This window comes from Heteronotia binoei, chromosome 8, assembly GCF_032191835.1.
Source record: "Heteronotia binoei isolate CCM8104 ecotype False Entrance Well chromosome 8, APGP_CSIRO_Hbin_v1, whole genome shotgun sequence".
Taxonomy (NCBI): Eukaryota; Metazoa; Chordata; class Lepidosauria; order Squamata; family Gekkonidae; genus Heteronotia; species Heteronotia binoei.
Genome location: NC_083230.1, coordinates 84,154,048 through 84,174,886, shown reverse-complemented (window position 1 = coordinate 84,174,886; position 20,839 = coordinate 84,154,048). Strand labels below are relative to the sequence as shown.

At 42.9% G+C, this 20,839-nt stretch overlaps 1 protein-coding gene across 2 annotated transcripts in view; it reads left to right on the top strand.

Annotated features, from left to right (window-relative positions):
• The first annotated feature begins 10,068 nt into the window (after positions 1-10,068).
• Positions 10,069-20,839, top strand: part of MICALL1 (MICAL like 1) — a 40,098-nt gene continuing 29,327 nt past the window's right edge. The window contains exons 1-2 of one of the 2 annotated variants that reach the window (XM_060245473.1): positions 10,069-10,273; positions 18,461-18,509. In XM_060245473.1, coding sequence (XP_060101456.1) covers positions 10,128-10,273; positions 18,461-18,509 — 195 coding nt within the window. In that variant the 5' untranslated portion in view covers positions 10,069-10,127. Of the gene's footprint in view, positions 10,274-16,495; positions 16,522-18,460; positions 18,510-20,839 lie in introns of those variants that run through there. The other variant, XM_060245474.1, reaches the window with a different exon arrangement.

Sequence of the window (20,839 nt, the reverse complement as noted above, 5' to 3'; positions counted from 1 at the left end):
GGCAGTGCAAACCATCCAATGTGTTGGCTACTTGTGTAGGAAGCTGCCACATGGTGTAGATCTCTTTTACTGGATGTGGCAATAACCTATCTCAAGGTTCTTTTTCTTAAGCTTTAATGGGGCACCTCTTTTTCAAGGTCAATCTTTTCTCTGTTGCCATAAGAGACTCAGCTAGAAACCCCTGCAAAATGAAAATGGGGAACTTTCAGACATCATCTGGCACAAGGAACTCCAACATGATCCTGTCTTCACCTTGCCATGTGACCATGACCAGGATTGTTTACCGCTTTCTGCTTTGGTTTCAGGCTTGCCTCTCTTGTTGGCCACTTCTGCTAATTATGAAGTATGTACTGTGTTGCCTCAAATCTGTCAGTGCTTTACAGCTTAGAAAAGTATGCTGTCTTTGCATTTTGTTAACACATGTCTACATTTTTAAAACACTTGCCTTTTTATGGTCCTCCCAAAATATTGTAGTCAGGCCAATAGATACACTAAAATATTACCTCATATGATCTTAGTGTGTAAGGATTCCACCCCCAGGGGACATATGGTGGGTTAAGCATTGATTGTCTTTAAATAAGCAAGTGCCTATCATATTACTAAAAGATGAAGAATATATCCAAGCACTATCTGCTTCTAATAACTGGCAAAGATAGTAGCGCACTCCACACTTCATTCTATTATCTGTCGGTAGGGGGGGGTGTTTCTTAGTGAGTTTCTGAGATTTTATCTTATTAGAAGTACAGCCTCATGATCAGTCTAGACAGAGATCTCACTTTTACCTTTTCCCTAACTTTTTTCTGGTCCTTTGTCATTAAGGATTTTCCCTTCTCTTATGTTGAATTTGTGTCATTGTGTCCATGTAAGTATAAAAATGTGCCATGTATGTATCAAAACAGTCAAATAAAATATGACCTGTGATGCATTATCTTACATAAGAAAAGAAGAGAAGCCATGTTGTATCAGGTGTGAGGAAATAACCCCTCTGTCACATACGTGGTTGCCAGGGCACCTGGAGAAGCGAGCTTGCACCCGCCTGGCTAGTGAGTGCGAGTGAAACTATCCAGGAACTACATGGGACTCATGTGTACCAACTGCTAACTATACCAGTGCTTGAGACAGGCACAGAGTGTCTGCAGATGCACACAGACGTTTCCCCGCTACCGCGTGGAGTCTGCCATGGCGAGGAGGAGGCTACGCCGCCACGGAATTGTCCAGGCGAACGATGCTGAGCACTAAGCATGGAAGCCACTGTGTTTCGTTAACCCCACATGTAGCCATCTTCCTGCCTGGCTGGGCTCCATTCTTTCTGAGTGGGAACCTCACGTACACACCTTGAGTCATTCTTAGCCCGCAAGCAACCTATCTAGTCTATAAATGGATTAATGGCTCAACCATTGATCCTGATTGCTAAGCAATATCCTGAGCAACAGTCCTCACACAGGGGGGTGATGAGAAAGAGGAAGAATCTCTCCAGCTACCTCCAAGCCCTTTTGTCTACACCGGAATACCTAGGCACATATTTGATTCCCTATTGTCACCTTCCCAGTCAGTCCCCTTTCATCCCAATCCCCCGACCATTTCCATGCTAAATATCAATGGAGCCGCCCCAGGTCCTGGCGCCACTTGGAAGTTTCCAGGATGCCCAGGATGAAGGTGATGTTCATTGGTTGAAGCATACACCCAATCAGGTGTCGCCATGGACTCACCATTGGTCCAGCCGATGTCCAGCCTTCTTGGTCATCAGCGGAACCTCCCAGTACCACCCCCAGTCACCTCCCATCCCCTCAGGGCTAAGGTGACCGTATATAACCCGTGGACTAGCTACCCACAGGTGTGCTCTCTATTCAGCAACCCCCTCATTCCGCTGTATAGATCCATCCCCGATTCCTGATCAGTTTCGGGCCCATTCCCCCATTCCCTCATTCGTCGCCATCGGAGTCTTCCTTGGAGTCTGCGAGAGGTAGTATCACCCTGTATGTCCATCCTTTTATGTTCCCCTATCGATCTCTCTATATTTCTTTAGACCTGTGTGAATGTGTGATTGTTTTTGTACCTTGTGAGAAAGAACTATTTTTCCAAATAAATTACAATTGATTTTACTTCAGTTTACTGAGCATTGACTATCTGAATGGTTGAGCCTGGTATACACAGATAACAAAGATTCCGATTGGGCCAGCTGTCTCTCAACCTAATTCCCCAATCTCATTTTGAGAGCAGTTTCCCTAACACAGGCCAAGAAGAGAAGCCATGTTGGATGGTCCATCCAGTCCAACACTGTGTCACACAGTGGCCAAAAAACCCTAGTGCCATCAAGAGGTTCACCAGTGGGGCTAGAAGCCCTTCCACTGTGCCCCCCACAAGCACAAGAATACAGAGCATCACTGCCCCAGATGGAGAGTTCCAACAATAAGCTGTGGCTAATAGCCACTGATGGACCTCTGTTCCATATGCTTATCCATTCCCCTCTTGAAGCTCTCTATGCTTGTAGCAGCCACCACCTCCTGTGGCAGTGAATTCCACATGTTAATCACCCTTTGGGTGAAGAAGTACTTCCTTTTATCCGTTTTAACCTGACTGCTCAGCAATTTCATGGAATGCCCATGAGTTCATGTATTGTGAGAAAGGGAGAAAAGTACTTTTTTCTCTACCTTTTCTATCCCATGCATAATCTTGTAAACCTCTATCATGTCACCCCACAGTCAACATTTCTCCAAGCTAAAGAGCCCCAAGCATTCTATTTATTTATGTATTTATTTTAGTATATTTCTATTCTGCCCATTCCCTGTAGGCTCAGGGTGGAGTACAACATATGATAAAACAATAAAATACAATAAAAACATTCTATAAACAGACAACTCAACAGCACTCAGAAAGGTTTTAACCTTTCTTCATAGGAAAAGTGTTCTATCCCTTTAATAATTCTGGTTGTCCTTTTCTGCACTCTTTCCAATGCTATAATATCTTTTTTGAGGTGTGGGGACCAGAATTCTACACAGTACTTCAAATGAGGCCGCACCATGGATTTGTTCAGGGGCATCATGATACTGGCTTTGTTTTCAGTTCCCTTCCTAATAATTCCCAGCATGGCATTAGCCTTTTTTATTGCAATCACACAATGTCTTGACATTTTCAGTGAGTTATCTACCACGACCCCAAGATCTCTCTCTTGGTCAGTGTCAAGCATGCGGTTTCAATGACGAGTCGTTTGATACAAAACTACCTTTATTGATAGACCGATACTTTCAGTGTAACAGATTCTTGAGAGTGATGCTAAAGATACATTGATACAATACTTTTAAGGCATACTTCAAAAGGATTCCAAAAGGTGGGGGCGAGGGATGCGCTCTCACACATAAACTATCATAAATGTCTACATTCTCATGGCTTTATCAGGACTCCATCCTTGCTTTCCCCAGATGTGTTGCACTCCTAAGAGGAATGTATGGGAAGGTACTGATTACTCTTTCTCAAATTAGTTTCGTTTCTCTCTACTTCTACTTTGCAAGCAATAAAGTAAGAAGGGGGAGGGGGAAAGAATAACAGAGTTAACAGACCTTGGTCCTCCATGATATTTCACAGGCCAGCTTTATGGAGGACCCTAAAACAATCACTAATGGAATTCTACCATGCTTGACAGTCAGTCTCTGCCAGTTCACACCCCATCAACTCATATTTATAGCTAGGATTTTTGGCCGCAATGTGAATTACTTTGCATTTGGCAACATTGACTGTTGACGCCCACTCACCCAGCCTCTACGGATCCCTTTGGAGTGTCTTACAATCCTCTCTGGTTTTCACCACCCTGAACAATTTAGTGTCATCTGCAAACTTAGCCACTTCACTGCTTACTCAAAACTCCAAATCATTAATGAACAAGTTAAAGAGCATGGGACCCAGTACTGAGCCCTGTGGCACCCCACTGCTTACCATCTTCCACTGTGAAAATTGCCCATTTATACTCACTTTCTGCTTCCTATTAATTAGCCAGTTTTTGATCCACAAGAGGACTTGTCCTTTTATTCCATGACTCCCAAGCTTACTAAGGAGCCTTTGATGATTAACTTTATCAAAAGCTTTCTGGAAGTATAATATAGTGCGCTCAACACATCGAAGAGACATAGCAACAGTGATAACAGCTCTTTATTAGAGGCAGCATGGTAACTGGCTACCACAAACAAGACTGGCGAACGGGCCTGCAGGCGGAACCTATATACAACTCTGGTTCCAACGTTAACGTGCCATTGGGTCATTCAAACAGGCAGGGGGCCTGTAGTTGGTTTAAGGCAGTAGGTGTTTGGATCCTACTGCCCATTGTTCTCCCGTCCCCAAGCTCTGCTCTCCTGACTCCAATGAGCCAGGTAGGAACTACATACTCCTGTTCAATACATAACAGGAAGTCAAGGTAAATAACATCTATTGGGTCCCCTTTGTCCACATTTTTGTTCACCCCCTCAAAGAAATGTAACAGGTTAGTGGGACAAGATCTTCCCTTACAGAACCCATGCTGAGTCTTCCTCTATAACTTGTGTTCATCAATGTGCCTACTCATTCTCTCTTTGATAATGATTTCTACCAACTTTCCCAGTATTGAAGTCAGACTGACTGGCCTGTAATTTCCTGGATCTCCTCTGGAACCCTTTTTAAAGATGGGGGTGACATTTGCTACCTTCCAGTTCTCAGGAACGGAGGCAGATTTCAATGAAAGATTACATATTTTTGTCAGGAGATCCACAAGTTCACCTTTGAGTTCTTTCAGATCTTAGATGCACCCTAAAAAATGTCTGGAATGTTTCAAAGTACGGGGTTATTAACTAATGAAAAATTATTAGCTAATGAAGAAACTAAACAAAATTTCATTAAAAATTAACTTGAAAGTTAACATTTGTTAATATTATTCATTATTCCGGCACTTGGTTTAGAAATGTTAAACTGAGTTCAGACTCAAAAGAAGCAGAGAGAATGCAACCAATAGCAAACGTTGCCTGTCTGCAGAGCAAAATAAGTCTTGAAAGAGTAAAGATTTTTCGTTTTTGGTCTTTCCAGATTATGCCTACCAATAGTAGTGGGCTTCTGTATGGCCTTCCTAATTCTTTATAAGCAGCATCCCCTGCCTCCAGCAAGCATGTCCTTGAGCTCTCTTTGAGACTGATCTTTTTAGGTTCTTTCTGGGGCTTCACAAATTGTATAGCTACTTTGTGTCAAAGACTGTGACTGATTTGCTGTTTTTTTTGCCAGAGTGGGAAAGTGCTGCTATATTTAGCTAGTCTGTGAGGCTTTGCCCTATCCACTTAGCATTAATTCTAGTAAGTCTATTCTTTACTATCTGTAAGTGTGCTGGTATCTTGTGATTGTACAATTATTTGCAATGTACACGAAGAGACTCTGTCCTGGTTCATACTTGCTGTGTTTACACACAGGTATATATACACGAATATTGTCAGTTTGCACTACAATTCCAGTGTACACTTACTGTCTGGACCATGTAAGTTTCTGTGCGTGTTCTGACCTGCCCTCAACTTTTCTGGGCTGTGAAATGCCTCCCTATGCCCAGTCAAGCCTGTTTCTTGGAATGCAACTCCTGTGTGTGAGAGGAAGGGGAGAATGGAAGAGAGGAAAATGGGGCCCTTGGCCTTCCACTCAAACTAGTTATCAAATGGGTACAGAGGCATCTGATGTAGAAATACCATGAACCATTCTGTGGCATCTTCTACCATTAGCCTGCCTAGCATAATGTCTTCTATTCCTAAAACGTGCAAAACTGGGGTTAAAGACTGATTTTTTTTCCCCCTCCCTACCATTTTTTCTGGGGTGTAACCAATACATTATTTTTTTTTAGCCATCTAACACTTGAGTGAGAATTGGGGCACAGAGAAGGCAAAAACACACGGTGAAAAGAAATGGTTTGTAATGATGCTGTCTTGTTAATGTTGGGGTCACATCTAGAATAGTTCTCACTGAGTAAAGACACACAAGGCCCATTTGAACTGAATTCATAGCAAATATCAAAGATGTGGTTTTGGATATTATCAAGATAAAAATACAAAAACAATGCATTTAGTCGGATGGTGTCATAACTCTAGCAATGTCATTAACACAGATCTGTCATCCTTTTGCGAAGCAAAGGCTTTGCATCTTCAGTTGCATCCACACATCATTGGGTATTGTGCTATCCTTGCCCTGAGTAACAGCTGTCACTTGTGACTGGACTTCCTGTACAAGCAAGACAATCCACCTGCTAATTATTGCTATATTCAACAACCACACAATGTCCATCAAAGTACAGTTACAACTGATGGTTTGTTCTATATCTTATATTGGCACGATTTAAATAACAGTGATCATTTGGTAAAGCAATTTAATTGCCCACGGTAGAGGTACTCTGAAATGCAGAGTAGACAAGTCTGGCCCTATGGTGCCCTTCAGGACATTGTATCTTTGGGTAAGATCCATATGCACAAGAACAGGCCCTCTCTGGGATGCATTAAGCAAGATACCAAGTGCTCAAAAGCATACAAATGATGGTGGGTTGGCTATAATGAAGGGGACATTTTCTGGCTAGGTTAAGACATGACGTCTGCAGCAGCCTGCAAAACAAATCTCATTTGAGAGAGAAGCCTCCCTGCTCTAGTTCCTAATCCACTGAAGCACCCATTGACTCAAACTACATGACAGTAGGGGTTTTTTTCTGAAATTGTTTCTACCTTTGAATTTTACTGTTCAAATGATTTTACTCTAAAGTAATTTACAGTAATGAGTCTTTGACTCTGTTTTGTTGTGATCTGCCCTAAGTCCACATGGGGAGGGCAGAATACAAATTTGAAAAAATAAATAAAACTCTAGATTTCTTGACTGTCTGTTTCTTGACTGTGCTCACTCCCGGCCTTACTGTTGGGCCGGTTTACAGTACCTCCATTGTGCCGTCTGTTTTATGAAATGCCACTGTTCTGTGTAATTGCTTGCAAAATAACTAGTTAATTGCAGTACTGTTAACTGTTAGAGACAAAATAATCTGTTTGTAAAAAGGAAGGCAGGGCTTTGTCTTGAACACACCCTTCCACACCTGTCTTTTGTAACTCCTTACACAAGTATCTCTGGTCTGACCAGTATTTTAATGAATTTACTGGGAGAAATCTTTGACTAATGGTGATTGTTTTCCCCAGACCAGTGAACTGAAACTGCAGCTTCATGGAAGAGTTTCCATTCTCACAGTGATAGAATTTTTGAAGGGAAACCACTTTTGCCTCATATCTACCTATCTGAACAAAAATGTTCCTGTACATATAGTTGGGAATTGCAATAATTGATGTATAAGGCCCACTTATCTTACTGAACACGTGACATTATTTGCATGTTTTGCAGTATATTATTGCAAAACTGGCTGCCTTGATCACTGTGAATTACATGCCCAAGGTGTTATCTAAGGAATTGGACAAAGGGAGCTTTGATTCCCAAAAGCTTCTACCCTGAAAATCATGTGGGTCTCTAAGCTGCCACTGGACTCAAATCTAGTTGTCCTATTGCAGACCAACAAGGCGACCCTCTCCATGGAATATTAATGTTTGTTAGCAACAAATAATGTTTGTAGGTAAAACAGATTTTATAAAAACATTGTAAGTCTCTAGTGGCCCCTTATCCAAAAGAAAATGATGCATGTAGCACTGGTCCTGGAACTTTTTACTACTTGGATCTGGGCAATGGTAAACGTATATAGTCTACACATTCATTTCATGGCCTGAAATGGATTAAAATGGGAGGGGGGGTTGTGTGGGTTGCCAGATATAGTTGGGTGGAAATGTCATTGTTATGGGCATGTGGTTCATCAGTATTTATTCAGTTTCAGAGAACTGTAAAATTTAAATGTATGGGGGGAAAGCTGTTTGTTCATAGAATCCATTTGCTAAAGATTACTCTCTTGCTGATTTCAGTATGAATGTTGTGTTTTGTTCTCTGACACCTTAAATAAGAAACAATTAGTAGAGAATCCAGAGGGTGCAAATGTTTTCTAATTAAGCAAATGGCTGAGATGGTTCTGGAACAGCTGAGGCTGGAGCTAAACACTTAGCATGAGCTAGATACTCCATCTTGGGCTAGGTGCCCATAGTTAAGTGCCTAGGATTGCCTCTCTGTTCCCATGCATTCTTCCCTCCCCTATAGGGCTTTGTTTAGCAAACTGGGGCAGGCAGGCATCTTACCTCCTGTAAGAGCCTAGCAATCACCACACATTGCCCTTTATTCCTTGACCATCAAAATGGCTGGCTAGGCTGGGGCAGATGCACAATCTTCTATGGCTAATAACTGTCTATTTTTTTTGCTGATTCCTGGGGAAATACCCCATTATCCAATGGGTGGGCCAGTGTGATATAGTGGACAGCCTGAGGCCAGGCTTTGAGAGACTCCACTCTGCCATGAAAGCTTGCTGGGTAACTTTGGGTACACATTCTCAACCTAACCCAGGGTTGTTTTGAGAATAAAATGGAGAAGAGAATTATAAACTGCACTGGGTAGCTATTGGGCAGAAAGGTAGGGTATAAATGAAGAAAATAGCTCATTTGTACTGGCCAAATCTGTAGCTATCATACATAACAGTAGAAATTCACTAGGCATCCAGAATGCACATTACAATGATGGCACATGCAGTTCTCTGCACTCCTTTCTACTTCCACACCCTCCTCTTATCTGCAGCAACACTGGTTGAACTCACCCCTAGAGGTCAGGGTATTTAAATAAGTAGGTGAGAGTGTTTTTTTCCAGCCAACAGGCAGAGGTTTTTTGTTATAGAGTGGGTGCAGGCGCTGTAAATCAGTGTAAACATACTTAATGTGATGTAGTCGATTAAATATATTTCTGTTGGTGTTATTTTAAGAAAGTTGAACTAAGTGCTCAGTCATCTCAATGCTTTTGTACTTGTTGGCTAGATCACTGGATATCTAGGGCAGAATTATGGAACTCATTCTTCCCTCTTCCTATACATCTTTGAATAAAAGGTGTTAATATTTAGTGGGGTGTTGAGGTAAATGTTGGACTAGGATCTTGGAGATTCGGATTATCCTCATTCTTTACATTAATGTTGTAGGATGGCCTTGGGCTAGGGAACAGTGGCTCTCCAGATGTTTTTTGCCCACAACTCCCATCAGCCCCAGCCAGCATGGCCAATGGCTGGGGCTGATGGGAGTTGTAGGCAAAAAAACATCTGGAGAGCCACTGTTCCTCACCCCCACATATACCCTCAGGCCCAACCCACCTCACATGGTGGCTCTTGATAATAAAACGAGGAGCGGAGATCCAGGTATGTGGTCCTGAGCTCGTTGGCAGAAAGGTGGGGAAACATTTGCTAGACAAGAATTACTCATACTCGAGTAAGGGACAAAAAAGTAGGATTTTGTGTATCAGTCCTACACTGCGGGGCTGGGGGGAGCATTTTGCTGATAAGCTATCAGTAGCCACAGGCGATCAACTTGTGAGGTGCAGATTTGCGACGACTACTGGGACGTCTTCCAGACTGAGTTTCTGCAGCATCCCGGGAAAACCAGAAGAGATCAGCACTGCCACTCCGGGAGCTTGCTGGCTCCAGGCATCCAGCCCGTCCTTCGCACGGTGCTGCTGCCTCTGCGCTTGCACTCTCCACACCCTTGTCATGCTAGGGGACTTGCTGCTGAAGCCCCTTCCGCCGCCTCCTCCTTCCACGTGCACGGCCACGGCCGGCGGGGCGACTGCAGCTTCTTGGCCGGCTTCTCCCGCGCTCGTTGGATGAGTAAGAGGCGAGCTGTGTCTGGGTCGGCGCGGGGATCATGGGCGGAGAAGCCGCAGCCGCGACAGGTCTGAGCAGAGCCCGGCGGTGTTGCTGGGCGGGAGAAGGAGGAGGAGGCGCCCCCCGGGGGTAGGAGGGGAGCCGGGAGAGCGAGAACCTGAGCGAAGATACCGGAGAAGCCCAGCCACGAGCAAGGAGCCCCACCGGGAGCGCAGCAGAGCCGCCCCCTGAACCCCGGCAGGAGAGGAGAGGAGAGGAGAGCCGCCCGGCTCAAAGGCGCCGCCGCGCCCAGCTTGGCTGGACACAGAAATCTGCCGGGCCCGCCCGTCCATGCCTCTCTCCCGGCCACTGGCTCCCTGAGCCGGGATCCCCTTCGATGTCGGGACCCCGAGGCGCCTTGCAGGCCTGGTGCCGCCGCCAATGCGAGGGCTACCCGGGCGTGGAGATCCGAGATCTCAGCAGCTCCTTCCGGGACGGTCTGGCCTTTTGCGCCATCCTCCACAGGAATCGGCCGGATTTGCTGTGAGTACGGACCACCGACCGCCCCACGGGTTCCCCCCTTCTCCCCCACCCGCGCCCCGCTACTACGGGACCAGGCCTAGAAGCCCCGAGCTCGCCTAAGCAACGTACTGGCCCAAGGAGGAACTTGCTGCGGCCGCTTAACAGAAAACCCGGAGTGCTTCTCCTGGGAGAGTTTGAGGAAAGAGGTGGAGAATGAGGAGGGGAAAAGAGCCCTAGAGCGGCACTGAGACTCCTTGGAGTCAAGGGAGACGGGGGAGCCACACGGCAAGTAACTGATGTGTATGCGAAACCTTGTAGTCACTAATACTATGTGACCAAGGTCACACCCTGCTCCGCATTAACTGACTCTGAGTAACTGCAATCCCTAGTTCTTTGGACTCTAATATGAATTAGATATACTTATTTAGTCATTTATTTATGTACTCCATTTATAGTTTGCCTCCTTCATTGAGATTTTCCACCATCCTCAAAATGTTTATTTGAAAAGGTAGGGAGAGCGAATTCTTCCTTTGGTCACCCATATTGAGTAAAATGGGATGAGAAGGGGGCATTTAAGGGATGGTTGAGGGATTGCAGGGAATCTCATGTAAACTGTGCCACTTTCCCCCTCAAACTGTTTACACTTCTTCCCTTTGTAACTTCTCTTAGTAGGAAATGGATGGAATATAATAGCAGCTTCTCAGTTAATTACTCTCACATTCCACAGTTAAGGATACATCTGCCCATCAATCTCCAAGTTTGACATTTATTTCCTTCACTATGTCCCCCCTGGAATTAAACCCAAACAAATAACCATATAAGCTAATAAGTGTGTTGTTCCTGTTTGGTTCTTGAACCTATTATACATCTTCATTATGCTGTATGCTAATTTACTGCTCACCCTCTACCTATATATATGGACTAGTAATTTCCATTTCATTGTATATGAAGTGTGCATGCATATGAAATCTTATAGAATAAAACTTTGTTGGTCTTAAAGGTGCCATTGGACTCAAAGTTTGTTCTTGTGCTTCAGACCAACACAGCCACCCACCTGAATCTATCAATATACCCATGCTTAGTGGGAACTCACTACATGCATCTAACAAAGGGAGCTCTGGTCCACAAAAGCTTACACTACTCTAAAAACTTGTAATCCTTTAAGTTACTCTACAGTTCCTATTTAATTTTGCTGCAACCTATTAGCATGACTGCCCTTCAGGAAATGGTGTCAAATGGATAGGGTAGAAGCTTGTGGAGTCTAGTTAGGAGATCTTTGAGAGATCTACCCCAGTTTCATCAAAAAGGACTAGAAGGAATCACATTGAACTTGAAGTATGGGGTTCCTCTGAGACCATTGACCTCTCTTTCTGCTCTGCTTTTGACTGATCTTCTCTGATTCACAGTAGATCTGTGTTTACATGGCTTGTTTTTGCCATTGGCTTAGTTGCTGTAGATCATGGAAGGGCTTGGCAGCTGTTAAAGAGTTTAATGGAATTTAAATTCCAAGATCCACGAGCAACCTATGGTCAAAGTTAGAGTACAATGGGACCTTTAAGACCTTGAACTGTCTCATCCAGACTAGCACACCATGGGCTTTCCTCTGATACACCTTGTTGGTTAACTTTTTTGCTAGAACTGGATGGATGTGCTCCTTGCTTTGGTATGTGATGATAGCATCCTTCCCTTTCATCTCCCATATATATATATATATATATATATATAGTATTATTGTAGCCTTTCAAACATGTTCTTGCATGCAACTATTAATATTTTTTCTTCCTTTTATTTTGAGAATTTCCTGCATTATCTCAATCAATATGCTTCTTCCTTCTTTATTACTATTTATAAATATGACATGTGAGAACAAAGCATCAGAGGATACTGTGCAGGAAACATCACTTGACAAGGGTGAGAGATGAATGAATGTGACCCAGTTCTAAACCTTCAATGTCTCCTTGGTCTGCCTGTTATTCGAAAGTTGCATGTGTGTGGTGCTTTGTTATGACTTCATCAAGTTACTGGAAGAATGCCCTGGTGCTGTTATGGAGGGGGAAATTCCTCATCCTAGGTTTAGAACTGATTTCGAGTGATGTTGATGAGGCAAAGCAGTTCATTTGGAGGACTTTGCGCTTGCATAACATGTCTTATTTAAACTGCATTGCTACTCATGGTAAGCAGCTATGCATGCTTAACAAGCAAGCCAGTGCCACCCCTGCTCCAGCTACTGGCTGTGGCATATTATCTAAGCATGTGTAGCTGCTTTACATGGTAGCAACACAGTTTTAAAAGAGATGCCATTTGAGTGCAGATATCTCACAGGTAAGTGCTTTGGCTTTGCCAATTAAAACATCCATGAAGAGCATCCATACACAGATCTCACTGAGTTTCCCTCCATCTGTCAGTAGCTTGTATTGTTTTTGTTAAGTAAAACAAATAAGTCAGCCATGCTAATAATGATTTAAGGCATGTCACCTTCTGTAGGCCTTCTTCATCCGTCAGCCCCCCTTCTCCACCATTTCTACAGGATGGCTTTCAGATTAGAGAGATTCATGGAGGATTATAAATAGCTATTTGCTGTGGTAGTTAAAATGGCACTATATTCAGTGAGGGTATAGTGCTTGTTAACAGATGCTACTGACAAGCAACTGGTAGTAGCTATTTCCAGCTTATGAGCTTCCAAAGGCATGATTTGGCTGGACACTTGGAGAGACAAACTTCAGGAATCAATGGATTTTTGGCCAAGTCCCTATTCAGATCTTCTGAAGAAGTAGCCACTTCATGTGCTACCTGTTAAGAGCCATTGTTATCTTGTATACTTCCTGTTAAGTGTATGTATCCTGCTCTGAAATGTTGGAATAATAATAATGCTGGTCTACATTATAAATAAAAGATGAACCAACATAATGTAGTGGTTAGGTTTCAGACTAGAACTGGAGAGACTTGGGTTCAAATCCCTGCTGTGCCATGAAGCTGTCTCAGTGCTCTTGGCTCAGTCACACATACTCAGCCTAACTTAGCTCATGGGTTTCTGTGAGGGAGGGGAGAACTGTGTAGACTACCTTGGATCAAGAGAAGAATAAAAATAAGATTAGATATAAGTGTATATTTTGTAAATGTTAACTATGATCAGTGACAGGAACGTAGAATATTTGCCACTATCTGCTGGTCCCTATATGCATTCTGAATTGTTTTCAGAGATGCCACAGAAATATTAGTTCTAAAAAAAAAAGAAAAGAAAAAAAAAGATTAGTTATTTGTTAAATCAACAAGAGAGCAAACAGCCAATGACAAGTCTGTTGCATGCAGTTTGGGCAAGGTTCTGCCTGCACAGGTGGAGAATGCCTGGTCTGTTGTGTAGACAGAACCAAGGGCTTCTCTCAGCTGCCACATGCCTTAGGCATGCAACTGACATACATGGAGACAATGAACAATTCATATGTTTTTGAAATGTATATAGCAGCTGTTGAGGGCCCAGAAGACAGCTGTTAGAAGAACACATGGCCAGAAACAGAATTGGAGCAAGAGGTTCTGAAGAGCTACAGTGAGCAAAGCTAAAATTTGTCTGTCCTTGAAGTAGAATTACTATCCCATTAAGCAGAAATCATTGCTGTTAAACATCTACAGACAGACATCTCTTTCCTAGCAGATGGTCTAACTAAGCACTTTGCAGTTAAGCTGGGTGAACTGCGTTGCAGACTTGAAACACAGGACCTTACAAGGCCATGGCATGTTAAGAAAGGATTTTTCCAAGCAATGTCTAAGGGGAGCGTTGAATTATTTCAGTCACTTTAGCATGTCCTGATTTGGAAGCTGGAGGAGCAAAGGCTGGAAAGAAATTGTCAAAGTCACTCCTTCTGCAGATCAAAAGCAGACCCTCTCTTTTGAACTGTATTTGTAAAGTAGCACAGATAATTAATGGGGTCTGGTGGGGACTGTGAATAGCCCAAAGCTGTAAGGCCGTTCATAGAGCTGGAGTGTTCTACTAAAGGTTTAGAGAACCAGAATTAACAGCTCAAACCACAGCCAAATTAAGAGACCATGACGTTCTGCACAGTCATGTATTCTTGGCTCATGCTCACAGGTTAGAGAGACCTTATGATCAGACTTATATATTCTATGCTAAAAATAAATAAATCGAGACCCAGCATGGTGTAGTAGTCAGAGTGTTGTGCTAGGATCCACTCTGCCATGGAAGCTTGCTGGGTGACCTTGGGCTGTTGCACATTTTCAGCCTAAGCTACCTTGCAAGGTTGTTGCGAGGATAAAATGGAGAATGGAGAGGATAGGCTGCTTCGGGTCCCCAATGAGGAGAAGAATGAGATATAAACAAAATAAATACATAAATAAGCCCAAATTCTGCAGCTTGTGGGAAATACTTCAAGTTTATTACCTTGCACCCTTTAGTCTGCAATTTTGTTAATTGTTTTGCTAATGTGTTCTGCTTCTGTTGCCCATGCAGAGGGGCCAAGGGTGTTACAATCCTGCCTACTGATCATGGGAAACTCTTATTCAGCAGCTTCTCTGAGTTGTGAGATTTCAACTGGTTCCCACATGCTTTCAGCTGTATCTGCTAGATATACTTGAAGGGCTAAAAATGAGGAGGAGGAGGAAGCTGAATTCTGTACCTTAACACTGCATTCTATATATCTTTTCCTGTTTGTGTGTGGTATATGCACAACCTTATTGGCAATAGTAGAAGACACTTAAAAAGCTTTTCACCTGCGTAATGGTCAGCAACTCATTTTTCTATACTGCTAGAGTTTGTTGAGACAGGGAATGATGAGCCAAGACCTTCTAGCTGCATAGCCTCTCCCTGAGTGTATTGTGCAGTGCTGTGACGTAGACAATCTAGTGTTTGCCTGTTATGCAGTAATATCTTAAATAATTTGTGATGATAACTACTTCCTCCTCTTCTCTCCTCTGAGAACTGAAGGATGTTAAGAGCATGACTCTTAGTCCTGGGGCCAGTAAGGTACGTGGCTGGATTTGGCCTGTGAGCCTTCTGGACACCATATATCAATACCAATACCTTCTTTCAACTTTGCCTGTGGTGTATTTTTTATATGCCAAACTTAATTATTGCTTCTAAAGCATCTAGCCTGCTGTGTTCAGATGTAGCATGTAGGCTGGGAATTAAGGAAAGGATTGCTTATGTAGAGTGTGTGTAGACTTGTAGTCCACACTATGAAGAGACAGATACTTCTTGCTTCTCTAGTAGTGATTGGAGGACCCTGGTCAACTCTGGCCCTGAGAGATGTACAGGAAATCAGTGTCTGTGGCAAGAGAACTTGTTTGAACATCTACTTTGTACAGGTTGAGGAGGAGGAGAAGAAAAAGACTGTAGATTTATACCCCGCCCTTCTCTCTGAATCAGAGTCTCAGAGTGCTTACAATCTCCTTTATCTTCTTCCCCCACAACAGACACCCTGTGAGATAGGTGGGGCTGAGAGAGCTCTCACAGAAGCTGCCCTTTCAAGGACAACTTTGCAAGAGCTATGGCTGACTCAAGCCCGTTCCAGCAGCTGCAAGTGGAGGAGTGGGGAATCAAACCTGGTTCTCCCAGGTCCACACACTTAACCACTACACCAAACTGACCAACCACCTCTTCTCTCTCCCCTCTGCAGATGGCCCTCCAGCTTGTCTGCATTGTTGGCCAGAACTGTTGCAGAATAGCTTACTGATCTGATCAATGTGTTTAAGGTTGGTGTGTATCTCCAACCCTTAAACTGAGCTGCTTGTTTGGCAAAACTGAAAATGGTTGCAGCAAAAAAAACCCTCCCAAATAAATCTATGTCCAACTAACTATTCCTCCTGATGGGCAAAAGTGGCTTGGCTTGATCCTTAATTTCATTGCTGGTTATCTCATACACAAAGTGGGGATGTTTTTAGCTTTCCTCCCAGGAGTGAGGAGATGCTAAATGAGAGGTTTTGTTTGAAAATTGCTGAGATGATTGAATGGATGCTGCCATCATAACCAATCATGATTGCTATAATGGTGCATGTGTTACATCTCAGACATTGGCAGGCCATGTTGTAACTTGCTGAATTCCTTCCATTGCATCACATGTTGGAAAGCTGGTCAAAATAGTTAGCTCTTCTGTAACACCTCCCTCCACACCCACAACAATTAGGAACTACATAGAAAGGGAGATGAAACTTTGAGAAGCTCCAAGTCTTGACACAGCACAGGAAGAAGTGAACAGTGTCTATGTGGTTATAATATTTTCACTGGAAGGACTAACAGACCCAAACAGGATGGCATTAGGGTAGGAGTTGGTGACAGTGGAGGATATATTGTTGTGTGCTAAAATGTGGTATGAGTGCTGTCAATTTCTGTAAAACTGTGATCCACGCAACGGTCACTTCGAGGTTAGACTACTGCAATGCCCTCTACATGGGGCTGCCCTTGTACCGAACACGGAGACTCCAGGTAGTCCAGAACGCGGCGGCCAGGCTGCTGGAGGGACTACCACGGTGGGAGCCTGCGCGGCCTGGCCTGCGGAATCTGCATTGGCTGCCGGTTGTGTACCGTGTTCACTATAAGGTGCTGGTTATCACCTTTAAAGCCCTATATGGCCGAGGACCTGCCTACCTAAAGGACCGCCTCTCCCCATATGTGCCCCAGAGAGCACTGAGGTCTAGTTCTCAGAACTTACTAACAATCCCTGGGCCAAGAGAAGTTAGGTTGAAGGCTACTAGGGAGCAGGCCTTCTCGGTGATAGCCCCTCGTTGGTGGAACGACCTTCCAGAAATGGTGCGAGCCCTGCGGGACCTGAACCAATTCCGCAGGGCTTGCAAAACATTTCTTTTTCAGTTGGCTTTCGCGATAGAACCTGATTAACGAACGAGCAGATACCCAGCCATCTTGTGTACATCATGTTTACAGCACTTTAGCACCTATTTTATATGTTTTATCTATTTTAAATAACTTATTTGTAACTGATATCTAAATTGTTATGTTGTTTTATGCGAATCATGGGACTCCCATGTCTGTTATGTTGTTTTATGTGAATCATGGGACTCCCATGTCTGTTAGCCGCCCTGAGCCCGCCTGGCGGGGAGGGCGGGATATAAAAATAAAATATTATTATTATTATTATTATTATTATTATTATTATTATTATTATTATTATTATTAAAAGAATAAGGCTCAGGTGATCTTTTTAAAATCGCATTTCAACCCTTGGATCAGCAGATTATGTTAATTGACATGCTGTGTATTTTGCAAAGCTCTGCTGGGTTTTTAATTTTGAAATAGTTTTGATTTTTTTAAAAAAAATTAATTATTGGTGAATGGGGAAGGAAGTCTGCAACCCAACACTGGGAGGGAATGGTTTCATAATGACAAAACTCTTGGAGTCGGGGACCACAAAGAGAGACTCTGTGCTTAGTGAAGACCCAAGTTCTATGGATTGTTTGGAAGCTCAGTTGGCAACTGCTGTGAATCTAGGTACACAATTGGGGACTATGGGGCAGTTCAGAGGGCTGTTTGAGGCAGATTGAAATCTTGCCATATGCTCGATGCATTGCAAAAAAAAAATTGTGCATGCTGTCTTGTGTGAAGGTACAGAAGTGTTTGTGCATGTGTATATTAATTGCAAATCCATTGATAGTCATGCCATCCAAAGTGACTGAATGTAGCAAAAAGACACACACATTCTTCATAGATGATGGTGTTCATTGCAGTACCTTGCAAACTTGTGTGGGGAAATTGTCCTATATGAAGCAATCTACATAATGGGATATAGTGGAGTAATCCTATAGGTTAAAGTGTTCTGTGTTGACCTGGCCTGGATTTTGAACCTAATCCATGGGGTCCTTCCCTTGAGCATCTTGCATGGGAATTGCTTAAAAATACAGCTGTGTAGCTTTAGGTATTTGTGGAACAGATGTTTCCTTGTGGAAGTGTCTCTGATACTTCCTCAGTTTTTAAAAAGGTCACTTGAATAATTGATGGCTCCATCACTGAAGATCTTTTGAACTTCCTGCCTTTGTGTTTTCGGAAGGTGCACAATCAGAGGTCCCTCCCTCATAGTCCTTAATACAGAGGATGACTGAACTACAAAGATTCTCTGGTCTGAAAGATACATATTGAAAAGACTGGTTAATAATGGCTGACCTGATATCCTTGCCTTGCACATTCGTTTGTGGACTAGTAAAGAATCCCACTTTCTCCTGTGACACTCTTATGTGTTTTCTTTGTAGGGATTTCAACACACTTTCTAAGGAAAATGTATATGAGAACAACCAGCTGGTGAGTCCCTTCCTATTTCTTTGTTGTATTCTTTAAGGTGTCATTGGACTTCCAAAATTTCATAAGGAACTTTTTAGGAATGGGGAAAGGATGCAACAGAAAAGTTTCTAGAGACAGAAATTTCTATGCACATCAGAAAAACAGAGAGTTTCTATAGCAGGAGTGAAGAGAAGCTGCAAAGTTAATTTATGCAGTCTGAACTTTTCATGGGCAGTAAAAGTATTTAAAACTAATTTAAGTTTCACCCCTTCTACTTACTTCCCAAACAGTAATGGTGACCTTAGGCAACCTCAAGTCTGTAACCTGATCTGAATTAGGCTAATTCCATCAACATTAGGGGAATTATCTTGAAGTAATTAGTCTGCGGATCACAGTGTACTGCACATCGTTAAATATACTTTTATGTATTTACTATAGGAATGAATTGGTCTTAAAGGAGCATGTTTGTTTGGAACTGCAGCATAAATCCATGCAGCAAGGCAACAGCTCCATTCTTTGACTATGGTAGATGGTAGCAGTGAGAATTAAACATACTTAGAACACAGCAATAGTGTAATCTTAGAGACAGAAACCTTCAGGGGGCATTAATGCATGGACTGTCTGATGAAAGGGAAATAAATTTGAATTCTGCACCAACAAAGACAAAAGTTTCCAGCTTAAAATAAACCATGTGCATTTTATTTAGTGTTGTAATGCCTTAAGATGCAGACAGGCAGTACAAATCAGGAAGTCTTACAACAAGGCATATCAAGGTTGTTTTATTTTTAGCTAGGAACACCCCCCCCCCTCCAGCATTTTATTGATTTAATGGATATTACTTTGCTAACCATGGGATAAAGAGGCAGTGTGGTGTAGTGGTACAGATCAAAACTGGAGAGCCTGGTTCAAATACCAACATAGCCATGAAGCTCACTGGGTTTACCGAAGGCCTTCCACTGTAACTTTGACTGATCTCTCTTACATGTGTATGCTGATGCCTCCATTCCCTGGAAGACTTTCTTGGATCCTCCAGCTTTCAAAATTTGAATAAGACACATCCCTTTTGTTTTGACACTTATCTCTGTAACCATAAGGCCTAGAAACTTGCTTTAAAGCTGAGGTTGTCAAGCTGCTGAACTCTGTGTCAGAGAAAAAATGGATACAGACCTGGCTAAAGTTCTGACTGACTACTGAAAGCTGCTGCCCATGTCCTTTTCCCACCCCACAGCCTGTAAGGTAGGAGTTGCCAGTTGGCAGTACATGAGGTCACAGATGCTGGCTAACTACCCAGTTGTCAACTCTGCCTTCTGCCTGCTTCTGTTTCCTGAAGAGGCTCATGGGATGGGGAGAGGGAGTCTTGTGTGCAAGGAAGGATAGCACAGAGGTTTCTCTTCACTGGAATTCTCCCTGAAATTGGTCTGTGGGATTGGAGTTAGGAAGACACAGGCCTTTATTCTGCTGTGATTCACAAACAAGGCAGATTAAATCAGTGATCTAAAATAATAAAAATCAATTTTTATCTTTTGAAATATCATTCGTTTCACTTAATACAAACCTAGCTGAAATTAAACCTGAATGCAAGAATATTAAACATGCACTATAGTAATGGGAAAATACCTTTCAGAGGCCTAGCATTACATGTGGCACAATTGGTCATATACAGTATGGTTACTCTCGGCCAGGGACTGGCAAATCTTCACAGGCACCAGGATTCATACACTAGCTTCAGGAGATGCCATCCCTGTATCTTACTGGGCAGATCATCTACTGTGCTCATCTTTGTTGAGTTCTCAGATTATGGCTATTTAGCTCCTAATGGTTCCAGGTTCAGTCCCTGGCATTTCCTGTTAAATGGATGAGATAGCTATGAAAGACCTTGTCCAGAGGATCCTGGAGAGCCTCCGCCAATCAGAGTAGACAATACTGACCTTCAAAGGCTGGTGGTCTGACTCAGTAGGGGACAGCTTCATTTGTTCATAAATATACAAGGGCATTTCCTTTAATCTTGTGAAAAAGTTCTCCTCAGTAACTGCCAGCCTTTGTTTCTGGAATATTCTGGGCTCTTAAGTTGTCTGTAAACAGACAAAGACACTTGTGCAACTTCTGCCTTGGATGCTATGACTGAAACTTTGGATTATTAGCTGCCTTATGTTTCAGGGAAGTGATGGGTGTAAGGCAGGAGAGTTAAACAACAGAAGAGGAGAAAGAACAGTGAAACAAAAAGCAGCAACTCAAGAAAGAATTGAGGACCCTGCTGTCCAGCTGCACATATTTATTCTCACAGTTTACCATAGAAGAAAACTATTATGGTTGACATTTGCTTATCAGATAAGCCATAAACAAGACTATAC